At 49.8% G+C, this 13,109-nt stretch overlaps 1 protein-coding gene across 2 annotated transcripts in view; it reads right to left on the reverse strand.

Moving 5' to 3' along the window:
* The window catches only part of RIMS4 (regulating synaptic membrane exocytosis 4), a 62,832-nt gene that overhangs the window by 11,041 nt on the left and 38,682 nt on the right, over window positions 1-13,109 (reverse strand). Inside the window, exon 2 of one of the 2 annotated variants that reach the window (XM_007464778.1) lies at window positions 10,148-10,286. In XM_007464778.1, coding sequence (XP_007464840.1) covers window positions 10,148-10,286 — 139 coding nt within the window. Of the gene's footprint in view, window positions 1-10,147; window positions 10,290-13,109 lie in introns of both variants that reach the window. The other variant, XM_007464779.1, reaches the window with a different exon arrangement.

Genomic DNA, 13,109 nt, shown 5'->3' on the forward strand with positions numbered 1-13,109 from the left:
GAGTGTGCTGAATTAGTAAATGCCACAAACTTGCTGCTACCATGCCTTATTCAGTAGGAACTAATAGATGTTTACTGCCAAACCTTTGGGCTGCCTCCAAACTGGGAAAATATACTGGTTGAGACTGAACTCGGCATAATACAGACCTTGGGTTCCAGGGCTGTGCAACCTGAGGTAAGTTTGGTAAACTCTCTGAGCTGCATGTATAAAATGGAAATAAATTATAGTCACCTGGCTGAGCTGTTGGGGAGACTCAACAGGATGACGCAGGCAAGGTGCTTAGCAAAGGGCCTAGCACACAGCATCTGCTGAATGAGTAAAGGATTGAGATGCCGTGGCTAGCGGGTCCCTGCTGCCTGGCCTGGGAGAGCCTCTTCTCCCTCTCTGTGGTGTTTTCTTTTTTTTTTTTTTTGCGGTACGCAGGCCTCTCACTGTTGTGGCCTCTCCCGCTGCGGCGCACAGGCTCCGGACGTGCAGGCTCAGCGGCCATGGCTCACGGGCCCAGCCGCTCTGCGGCACGTGGGATCTTCCTGGACCGGGGCACAAACCCGTGTCCCCTGCATCGGCAGGCGGACTCTCAACCACTGCACCACCAGGGAAGCCCTCTGTGGTGTTTTCATGGCACTTCCAATTCCAGACCTATTAGGAAGTGCAGCATCTGGATGCCTGAGACAAAGAGGCCAGGTCATCTGGGGCGGGGTGGGAGGGGGAGCAGGGTGGCTACAGCAGCTGATTCTTCCAAGGGACACATGCCACCAGGCAGAGGCAGAGACCTGAAACAGGATTAAAACCTCTGTTCTGCTGGCCTTTTATTTTGTGTTACTGGTGAAATGAGATTTCCTGCCTTTCAAATCCTGTTAGTTTTGTTTGTGGAACTGAAACCCATTTGTCTTTTATTATTAACCATTGAGCTCAGTTTGGCCTCTGTTTTTCCCGGGTTCTCAATGGTTAAAGAAATAATTGGGTTATTCGGGGGTTTTGACTTCTACTCTTTTCCAGATGGATCGCCTGTCTCAACTCATCAGAAATTAAAAGGCAGCCCAGCCCTCGTGGTGAGTATGGGTTATATGGTTCTGAAAGGTTCACGGGCTCTCTGTCCATCCATTCACCACCTGCCCCTACATGTCCATCGTCCATCCATCCACCCTCCCACAGCTTCGCTGAGCCTGCAATACAGTCGGCTCTGCTGTAATGCAAAACATACATTCCTAAAAACCACAGTGCAGTGCAAAGTCCTGCAGTCAAACACAGAGCTTATGGGGAAAATACGGTTAGGGGCACAACACCCAAAAAGTGTATCAGAAAAAAAAAAAAAGGACAGGGATATAATAAAAATGGTAACACAGTCTTATACCTGTAAAATGGTTAAGAAACACATAGATACTACAATAAATATGGTGCTTTACCGTGAAGACAGCCTGATGCTTGCTTTTGGAAATGAGTGTCAGCAGGTCTGCAGTGTGAGTTGCTGCAATGTGGTGACGGAGGGCTGTCTGAAATGGACGGGTGGGAAGCTGTTAACACCAGGTGTGTGGGGAGCGGGGGCAGGAGGAAGCGAGGAGTATGTTTTGTGCATTCCTACATGGGTGCAGTTTCCCGAGTTCACCTCGTGTTTCTCGTGGATGAAATCACACCTGAGCAAAGGCGAAATGTATATTGTGCTCAAATTATTCCAGAATACTTCCATCGTGTTGGAACAAATTTGCGTTTTCAAAACAAGCACTGCAGCAGAATTGACTGTATGCCAGGATACACAGCATCACACAGTCCTGACTCCAGCTTCTCAAGTATTCAAGACATTCCCAAACCTACCCCTTCCCCCACCCCGGGCCACGAGAGCGTAGCTCCTAGGCGTGAAGCCAGGGATTTGATTTATTTTTTATTGATCAAAAGCTTGCCGTGAGCCAAGCACTGATAGTACTAAGTTATCCATATTAACTCATTTAAACCTCATTTAACAATGCTGTGCAAGCTAGGTACTTATTATTAATGCCCACTTTCCAGAAGGGGAAACCAAGGCACAGAAAAGTTAAGTAACCCGACCAAGATCATGCTGCTGGTAAGTGGCAGACCTGGGATTTGAACCTGGGAGTCTGGTTCGGGGTTCACCTACTCTGCTTCTCTGCTACACTGTCTCTGTGTCCCGAGGGGACCTTAGCCTTGCCCAGGGCAGAGCACAGGGATTTGCAGTCCACGCTTTGGGGCCAGGCAGGCCTGGATTTGAATCCTGATTCCCCCCACTCACTGGTTGTAGAGACAAGCTCTTCACCACTCAGAGCCTGGGTTTCCTTTTCGGTGAGGTAGGAATGAACAATGATAGGCCACCCTTGGTGCTACTGTGAGTATTAAATGAGATGAACGCCTTAGAACAGAATTTGGTGCAGTCAAGTGCTCAACAAATACTGGTGCTTATAAAACAGAAGCAAACAAATCCCCATCTCCTAGCCCATGGCCACATCTGTCCTGCTTGTCCTTCAGGCACGATGACTGCTAAGTAGCAGAGGTGGGAAAGGGGATTCTGACCACCCACCCATCCTCCTGGGCCTTCGGTGATGACTGAAACAGCCTTGACAGGAAGCCACCCTGAGGCTGGGTGCAGTGGCCCTGCCATCGGCTCACACTCTGCTCTCCAGGGCTGTGGGCACCATGACCCAGACACCCGGGGAGCAGGATGCTGATGACCCAGACACCACAGGACAACAAGGGGCAGAGGGAAGGAGGAGGAGGGGCGCCAGCAGCCAGCCTGGACAGCTTCGGGGTTTATGGGGAGGATGCTGAGACCCTGGGTCTGTGATGAAGGAGGCTGGGGAGGGGCGGGAAGGAGAGGCACATGTGTTTATGTACTTCTGCATGTAGTCTCCACCTGTTACTCATCCAAATTTGTGGGGCATCTCCTGTGGGCCAGGCCATGTGCGGAGCAGGCACCACACTCAGTGTCTAGTAGGACAGAAAAGACACACATGTGAGAAGTAAGACAGACTGCTGGGTGCTGTGGTGGGGGAAGAACAGGCTGTGGAAGCTGCTGATGCAGCCAGAGGAATGGCAGACCTGTGCCGTTCCACTTCCCCTGCCCACTCCCAGGACAGACATTGCCAATCAACCTCAACACTCCTGCCAAGCCCGGACCGCACTTCAGAATCCTTCTCAACACAGTGCTCCAGGGAGCCACTATCGATTAGCTGAAGTTGGCACATGAGATATACCTTATGTTCTTAGCTGAGATCTGGAGGAAGAATGAGTCAGAGGGCAAAGAGGGAGAAGGGGTAGGAAAGGGAGTACCAGGTAGAGGGAGCAATGTATGCAAAGATCTGGAGGTGAGACGGAGGGAAGTGTAAGAGGTTCAGTGGTGGAGCAGGGGGCACACAGCTGCGGACTGGGGGAAGCTGGCAGAATCCAGAGGAAATAAGTGCTGAGTGACAGACTGTACAGTTTAGACCAAAAAGGAGACTTGCAGGTATCCAGGCAAGAGTGATGAGTGGCCTCACGGCTGGGGGAGGGGAGGGGAGTGGATGGAGTCAAAGACAATTAGGAGTGAAATGGTAGAGCCCCATCATGGACTGGATACGGAGTGCGAAAGAGCAGGAGGTGTCTGGGAGAGTCGTCTGGTTCGGGCAGCTGGGAGACGGTGGCGCTGTACACTCAGAAAGCACAGCAGACGCTGCTGCTGTCCCCCACATGCCCTGACCCTCACCATGTCAGTGCTCAGTGACTTCTAACTGTTGGCACCCTCATTCCTCTGGCTATGTTTCTCTGGCCCCTAAGAAATTTCTCTGGTCTCCAGAGCCCTCGCTGCCACAGGAAGGGCAGGAGAGTTAAACGTGAACATCCATCAACCAGTAACCGACACAAGTGGGAGTATAAATACTCCAGCTCCCTGGCCTCCCAGGAAATGACTCTCAGGCACCTGTTCCACACTGACTCCTAGAGTCCCCATCAGGATTAAGCTCTAGATGCCCACAGTGGCAGCTGGCTTCTCAACACACATGTTATTGGATGCCTCCCCTGCCCTATCTCTCTTATGGGCCCCTCCACCATGGTTTTCCAGAATCACCTTCCAAGTAAACTGCTTGCACTCAAATCCATGTCTTGGGTCTGGCTCTGGGGAACCCAAACTGAAGCAGATGGTCACCAGGGAGTATCTCAGGATTGATGAGGGGTCTGGGGAGGTAGTGTCCTCATGGTCCATTCTCAGGGGGCTTGAATCCTTGCCCTTTATCTAGGGGAGATGGGCCTGCTTGGGGCGGGGGTGGGAGTGGGAGCTTGGATGGTTGCCCAACCCACAACTGTTCCCTTCCATCCTTAACATACAGAACCAAATTTTCAATCAGGCAGAAAGGGGCACTGGAAGAGAAAACCCTTCCCCAGTCCCAGGGGGTAAACCAGAATTGGTTCACCATGCTGAGGCCTGCGGAGGGAAAAGACAGACTCGTTGAGCTACCAAACCATCCTGGAAGCATCCACCTCCAGAAATCTTGACAGATGCAGCCATTAAAGGGGGGAAAGAGTCGAGTAGAATGGGCAAGGGCAGACTCCAAATGCTAGATTTGAATCCCCAAAATTGAAGTCACTTACTGGCTGTGTGACCTTGGGCAAATTAATTAACCTCTTTTGGCTTTCATTTCCTCCTCTGTAACATGAGGATATTAACAGTTCCAGGGCTATCAGGTTACTGGGAGAATTAAATGAGTCAATACGTGTAAAAACACTTAGCACAGTGCCCGCACGTAGCAAGTGCTCTGTATAGTGTTAGCTCTAGAACATTACTACCGTTAAGCCAGAGCTTCTCAACCTTAACCCACAAACCACCTGGGGTTCTTGTTAGAAGCCTGAGATGAAGCCAAAGCAATCTTGGAAAAAAAGAAAACAGAGTTGGAGGAATCAGGTTCCCTGACCTCAGACTATACTACAAAGCTACAATAATCAAGGCTACACGGTACTGGCACAAAAACAGAAATATAGATCAATGGAACAGGATAGAAAGCCCAGAGGTAAACCCACGCACCTGTGGTCAACTAATCTAGGACGAAGGAGGCATGGATATACAATGGAGAAAAGACAGTCTCTTCAATACGTGATGGTGGGAAAACTGGACAGCTACATGTAAAAGAATGAAATTTGAACACTCCCTAACACCATACACAAAAATAAACTCAAAATGGATTAGAGACCTAAATGTAAGACTGGACACTATAAAGCTCTTAGAGGATAACATAGGAAGAACACTTTTTGACATAAATCACAGCAAGACCTTTTATGACCCACATCCTAGAGTAATGGTAATAAAAACAAAAATAAACAAATGGGACCTAATGAAACTTAAAAGCTTTTGCACAGCAAAGGAAACTATAAACAAGACAAAAAGACAACCCTCAGAATGGGAGAAAACATTTGCAAACGAATCAACGGACAAAGGATTAATCTCCAAAATATATAAACAGCTCATGCAGCTCAATATCAAAAAAACAAACAACCCAATCAAAAAATGGGCGGAAGACCTAAATATACATTTCTCAAAAAAAGACACACAGACGGCCAAGAGGCACATGAAAAGATGCTCAACATCACTAATTATTAGAGAAATGCAAATCAAAACTACAATGAGGTATCACATCACACCTGTTAGCATGGGCATCGTCAGAAAATCTACAAACCATAAATGCTGGAGAGGGTGTGGAAAAAAGCGAACCCTCTTGCACTGTTGGTGGGAATGTAAATTGATATAGCCACTATGGAGAACAGTATGGAGGTTCCTTAAAAAACTAAAAATAGAACTACCATACCACCCAGCCATCCCACTACTGGGCATATACCCTGAGAAAACCATAATTCAAAAAGACACATGCACCCCAATGTTCATTGCAGCTCTATTTACAATAGCCAGGTCATGGAAGCAACCTAAATGCCTATCGAAAGACAAATGGATACAGAAGATGTGGTATATGTATACAATGCAATATTACTCAGCCATAAAAAGGAACAAAATTGGGTCATTTGTGGTGACATGGATGGACCTAGAGACTGTCATACAGAGTGAAGTAAGTCAGAAAGAGAAAAATAAATATCATATATTAAGGCATATATGAGGAATCTAGAAAAATAGTACAGATGAACCGGTTTGCAAGGCAGAAATAGAGACACAGATGTAGGGAACAAACGTATGGACACCAAGAGGGGAAAGTGGGGCGGAGGATGAATTGGGAGATTGGGATTGATATATATATATATATATACTAATATGTATAAAATAGATAACTAGTAAGAACCTGCTGTACAGCACAGGGAGCTCTGCTTCGCTGTACAGCAGAAACTAACACAACACTGTAAAACAACTATACCCCAATTAAAAAAAAAAATCTTTTGAAACTTGTTTAAAAATAAATAAATAAAAATACTACCTTGCTAAATAGCAAAAGAAAAAAGAAAAGAAAACTGAGATGATGCATTTCTTTTTATTCTTTTTTTGGCCATGCCACGTGGCATGCAGGATCTTAGTTCCCTGACCAGGGATCGAACCTGTGCCCCCTGCAGTGGAAGGGTGGATTCTTAACCACTGGACTGCCAGGGAAGTCCCAAGAGATGCTGCATTTCTAACAAGGTCCCGGGGGATGCTGCTGGGCCGTGGACCACACTTTGAATAGCAAGGGCTAAAGCCACTGTAACTGGTATCATGTAGCCTGGAGCCCAAGCACTGTCAATGGCAGAATGGCCCAACCCTTGTGGGGAGCCCTTGTTCCTCAGCCCTGAGACCTGGCTGCATGCTGCATTTCCAAATTTCTCTGTGCCTGCCCTTTGCATCTCTCACCACACTGCTAGTTGCGTTGCCAGTGGAAGGCAGGGTCTCTGAGAGGCCCGGCCCAATTGTCTGGCACACTGTAGGTACTAAATGAAAATCCACTGTAGGTGCTAAATGAAAATCCCTGTGCCCACTTGCAGGAATAAACACACCTGGCACCACCAGGGGCTGCAGGCTGGCAGGGGCTCCTCAAACATGCCGGCTCCCTATAAGCCTCAGCTGGGCTGGCAAGAGCCCAGGGGGAGGACGGTCACACCCCCTCCTGTTTCAGAGCCTGGCATCTGGGTCCCGCCAGTGCCCAAAATACCTCCAGAACAAAGAGGAGGCTGACCACAGCTCAATGTCCCCACCTGTCCCTTCGACTTCCCTTCCTCACCCAGGTGTTGGAGGAAGGGGGTAGCACCTGGTTGGGCTCCACGAAGACTCAGCCCCCCTTGCGAGGGCAAGGCTCTCCCTGATCCTTGCTCAACTGTCTCAAGACACCCACCGCAAACCTTTTAATAACCAGAATCATCACAGCCAACATTTATCCCGTGCTTATCCTGTGCTAAGCACATTCTAGACACAATTATAATGGGGGTGGCTCACTCTATCTACTAGGATGCAACTGGCCACGAGGAGCAAAATACTCAACTTACAGTGGCTGAATCAACAAACAACAATAACAATAGCTAATAATAATAATGCTTGCTATGTGCCAGCCACTGTTCTAAGTGTTTTACATATATTAACTCACTGAATCCTCACAACAACTCTATTAGTGGTCTGTACTATTATGGACACCTTTCTATAGATGAAGAAACTGGGACCAGAGAGGTAAAGTAACTTCTGTAAAGCTACACAGCTCTTAAGAAGCAGAAGTGAGGCTAAAACCAGGGTTGTCCGACTCCAGAGTCCTGGCTTTGAATACATCTGTAATATAGCATACTCTCTGGTCCCTTAAATCACACGACAGCAAATGACAACGAGAGGCACCTCCTAAGCACCTGTCACGTGCAGGCATCATCTCATTTCTTCTTCACGACACCCTCCTATGCTGCTCCCCTTGGACAGGTCATGTGGTCTCTCCGAGCCTTCAGCTCCTCTTCTGTAAAATGGGAATATGGGTTTGACCCCCTGCTGTTGTTCGTTGCACCATGTTGCCGCCCCCGTGACCTGGTCTTCTGACCTGTCTGCGAGGCCAACAGACGAGATATTTATCCGCCTCCCTAAAGCTCAGAGGACTACAGACATGGCCAAGGCCATTCAGGGGGTCAGTGGCCAAGCCAGGACTAGTACCCAGATCTCCTGACTCCCTGAAACTCAGCAGGGACCCACTGCTACCCAGATGCCTAGAATATCCTCCTCCAAGTTTTGCTGCCTTGCCAAGTTTCTTAGGTTAGAGAAAACATTTGTTCCCTCCTTCGTCCTCCTCCCCTCCCTCTCCCTCCCGCCTGTCCTCCTCCTCTTCTCGCCCTCTGGAAAGTCTCCCTAGGAGGTGGGTGGACCGGCAGAATCTGCCAAGGCAAGGCCATTCAGAGATCGGAGACGCCCCGTTTAGGAGGGGCTGAGGGGGAGAAGGCTTTCAGGTGGCAGAGCCCCTAGCTGCGAGGCAGGGCCAGAAACAGGACGGGAGCAGAAGGTGGCAGCTGAGCCCCAGTCCCACCTCCCAGCAGCCTGGCTGGGTGTCTGGCCTTGGACAAGCCACTCAGCCAGGACTGTCCAATGGAACTTCCTATGATGACGGAAATGGTCGACGTCTGCACAGTCCGATACAGTTGGTGCTGGACACATGCTGCTACTGAGCACTTGAAATATGGCGAATGCAACAGAGGAAAAGAATATTTAATCTTAATTCATTTACATTTAAATAGCCACATTCGTCCAGGGTCTATCATACTGGACAGCAGGGCACTTAACTTTTCCAAGCCCCAGTCTCCTCTTGTGCTTGACAAGGATGGTGATACCCCTGTCCTCCTTGGCCAAGGACGGCTGAGACAATGAAGCAATGGGGTGCTGTGGTACCAGCCCCGGCTGAGAGTTGGGACTCCTGGGTTCCAGACCTATTAACGTGCTGTGTGATCCAGGCCAAGCCCCACAACCTCTCTGAGTGCCCTGGTCATCTGTACAATTAAGAAGTCACTTTGGATCAAAGTTTCCTTGCCAGGGATGGGGTTTAGGAGAATGTAGGAACCCGCTACAGTTACACGAAGTGTGTCTGTATGACTGTGCGGGTAAGAATGAGTGTCTGTGGGCGCTTCCCCGGTGGCCCAGTGGTTGAGAATCCGCCTTCCTATGCGGGAGACGCGGGTCTGATCACTGGTCAGGGAACTAAGATCCCACATGCCTCAGGGGAACTAAACCCGCGCACCACAACTACTGAGCCCGAGCACCTCAACTAGAGAGCCCACGTGCCGCCAACTACAGAGCTCACATGCAGCAGCAAAAGGTCCCGCATGCCACAACGAAGATCCACGTGCCACAACTAAGACCTGATGCAGCCAAAAAAATAAGTAAATGAAATTTTAAAAATTTTTTTAAAAAATGAGTGTTTGTTTGTATTCGGGTGCATATGTGTATATTTATCAGGGGAAAGCAGGCTCAAAGCTTTCCCAAAATTCTCAGAGGGGTCCATGATTGTTCCAACAATGAGAGCCCCAGTCTAGATTGGTCTTCTCCCAGGGAGCCTTTTAAAAATGGAATTCCCAGGCTCCACTGTCAAGGAATGTGATTCAGCAGCTTGGACTTGGGGCCCTGAGATCTGTATTTGTAGCAAGTTCCCAGCGATTCTAATGTACAGCTGGGGGAGAGAAACACAGGCAAGGAGCCAATTGGACCTAATGTTTTATGACTTGATGTGTGTGAAACTCCTCATCAAGCAGTAGTACACATTTTTAAAAACCAATTGGGATTTAAGGAACTAAGAGAGTAAAGAGGAAATAACAACGATCCTAACAAAACCCCTTCCAAGCCCCTTCTTCATTTACTGACACTGCTTTGCCAGCCACTGTGCCATGTGCTTTATAAATATTAACCCATTTAATCCTCATAACACCCCCTATGAGGCTGGCAGTACTCTCCCCATTTTACAGACGAGGAAACTGAGGCACAGAGAGGTGACTTGCCTAGGATCACACAGCCAGTGAGCGGTGGAGCCAGGACTGAGATCTAGACAGCTGGGTACCAGAGTCCATGCTCCATCACACTCCCTCAGAGCACCCTTGCTTCATCACTTCCTTCTGAGGATGAGGATGACCCAGGAGCCCTGAGTTAGCAGCCCTCCCAGCCTGAGGCTGACCCAGGGACCCTGGAGGGCGCTGCTCTGTCCCTCCCGCCCCGTCCCACGCCCAAGACAACTGCGGGCCCCACACTCACTTGCCCTCAGAGCCGTAGCTGTTCATGCTGTCCTCGATGGACTCGTGGCTGGCCTGGCGCAGCGTCCTGCTGGGCATCTCCACCGCCAGGCCCGTCTCCGTGCTCCTCTGGATGGCCCCCTTCAACCTCCGGCTGTCCCCTTCTGGGCAGAGTGGCCAAGAGAGATGGGGGGAGAGACATGGGGTGGCAGGGGACAGAGAGACCAGTCCTCTGGTTAGTGTTTCAAAGGCTGGTGGTGGCCCAGCTTCGGCCTCTACCATCCCCATCCCCAGTCCATCAACCTCCTCCCACCACTGGCCTCACCTGCACCCACCCTCCCTGGGACAACCCTGCCCTTTACACCCACCCAACAAACAGAAATCACATGAGTTCTCTTAGCTGGCAGATTCATTTACATGTACTTTTTTTTTTTAATTGAAGTATAATTGATTTAAAATACTGTGTTAGTTTCAGGTGTACAGCAAAGTGATTCAGTTATTTTTTTTTCAGATTATATTCCACTATAGGTTGTTACAAGATACTGAATATAATTCCCTGTGTTCTACAGTAAGTCTTTGTTGCTTATCTATTTTATGTACTATAGCTTGTATCTATCTGTTCATCCTATCCTCCTAATTTGTCCCTCCCTCCCTCCCTCTCCAATTTGGTAACCATAAGACTATGTCTGTGAATCTGTTTCTGTTTTGTATGTAGATTCATTTGTATTATTTCTAGATTCCACGTATAAGTGATATCATATAGTATTTTTCTTTCTGTCTGTCTTACGTAAGTATACTATTCTCTAGGTCCATCCAACATGTACTGTTTCTTGAACTCACTTCTTCCCTGCAACCTTCTCCAAATCATTTCCCTCCTCCTTTTCAGCTACTATTTACCGAGCACCTACTATGTGTCATATTCTCTGTCAAGTGCTTTTCATGGATTTAGACCAGGGTTTCTCCACCTCGGCATAACTGGCCATGTGGATGCATTATTGCTTAGCTGTCAGGCACTGTCCTGTGCACTGTAAAGGTCCAACAGTATCCCTGGCCTCTACCCACTAGATGCTAGTAGCACCCTCCCTCCAGTTCAGTCATGGCAGTCAAAAATGTCTCCAGGGCTTCCCTGGTGGCGCAGTGGTTGAGAGTCTGCCTGCCGATGCAGGGGACACGGGTTCGTGCCCTGGTCCGGGAAGATCCCACGTGCCGCGGAGCGGCTGGGCCCGTGAGCCGTGGCCGCTGAGCCTGCGCGTCCGGAGCCTGTGCTCCGCAACGGGAGAGGCCACAACAGTGAGAGGCCTGCCCCTGGGAATTCCCTGGCAGTCCAGTGGTTAGGACTCAGTGCTTTCACTGCTGTGGCCTGGGTTCAATCTCTGGTCAGGGAACTAAGATCCCGAGAGCGGAGAAGGGGGCCAAAAAAAAAAAAAAAAGTCTCCAGACACTGCCAAATATCCTCTGGGGGGTGGGGGGGCAAAAATCACCCCTGATTGAGGACCACCGATTTAGACCACTGGCACCCTGCCCAGGTTTAAATCCTGGATCTCTTTCTACTAGCTGTGAGACCTTGGGCAAATTACTAGTCTCCCTGTGCCTCCACTTCCTCGACTGTAAAATGGGAGAGCAGGGTCATTATGAGGACGACGGCCCTCTGCCCTTCTATTCCCTCTCCCGTCAGCAGCTCACACCTTCGCTTCCACTCTGTGATCAGACGTTATCTTAACCAAGCTCTCCTAGATCATCTCCTGGCCCCTCCCACCCCCGGCCCTTCTCCACCCAGCGCCCTGCTTTGGCTTTCTTGCTGACACTTACCACCCCTGACATGTTCTGCACTACTGGTCTATTGACTAGCTTCCTCCATGCAGAAGGTAAACTCCATGAGGACAATGCATTTCACTGTGTGGCGTGTTGAAGCCTCAGGGCTGAGAACACAGTCCAGCCATTGTAGGTGCTTAATTAATAACTGCTGGATGAATGGGTGTCTGCCCTGAGACTGGTCTTAATCCTCAGCCGCCCAGGAAGCGGCGGCTCCTGCTCTCCCAGCTTTCACACCGAGCACGTGGGATTAAGGCGCGAGGGTAAGGGATTGGCCTGCGCGTAGAGCCGGAAGGCGGGACTGGGGACGCGGGGCGCCATTTGACCCTGGGGCGGCCTTTTGGCTCTGTGCTCCACATCCTTGAGATCACGGCAGGCTTTCCGTCTCCCACCGCCCTGGAGGGGGTGTGGGTTTGCTAGAGGTGGAGGCGGATCTTTAGTGGGACCTTCCCCGTCTCCCCACAGAGGCCGGGATGAGCTGACAGACCCCAGGGCCTTGACCAGTGCTCGCTGACTGACCCATCAGGGGACAGCAGTGCCACCCAAACCCCGCGATCCTGCTCAGCAAGAGGATGGGGGCGGAGCCTGTGTGCCAGGAAACAGGGCGAGGCCAGGACGCCTCCTACTGGTCTTCTCCTGGCTTCCCTCCTCCCAACTCAACGACGGTGTCCCCTTCCTCCCTGACTTGCCAGCAGACAGACAGACACGTGCACACACACGCAGAGGTACAGGTGCTCTGTGTGTGCTTCTCAGAGTGTGTGCCCTCATGTTTCTGTCCTACATATATCTGCGTAATTCAGACACAGATGTCCACATACTCAGAAAATCACACACACACACACACACACAGGAAAATGTGAAAAGACACAGTATGTTAATGTATGTCTAAGTGTCTATATTTGTGTGTTGCCATGGGTCTCCACACAGCTGTCATTCTGTGCTTCTGAGGCTAAATGGGCATGTGTGTCTGGGCATGTGCCAGTCACATGCAGACACGTGGCTGTAAGAAGTGTACACCAACCCACTCAAGAAAGCACACAGAGAAACCGACACAGCGCGCGTGTATGTGTGTGTATATGTGTGTGTGTCACCCTGGGTTATTTCTGAACACGTGGGGGAATGTGTGTGTCCCTGTGTCTGTTTCCCGTCATTCCACACTTTGTTCTTTCCCT

This window comes from Lipotes vexillifer, unplaced genomic scaffold, assembly GCF_000442215.2.
Source record: "Lipotes vexillifer unplaced genomic scaffold, Lipotes_vexillifer_v1.1 scaffold53, whole genome shotgun sequence".
Classification (NCBI taxonomy): Eukaryota; Metazoa; Chordata; class Mammalia; order Artiodactyla; family Lipotidae; genus Lipotes; species Lipotes vexillifer.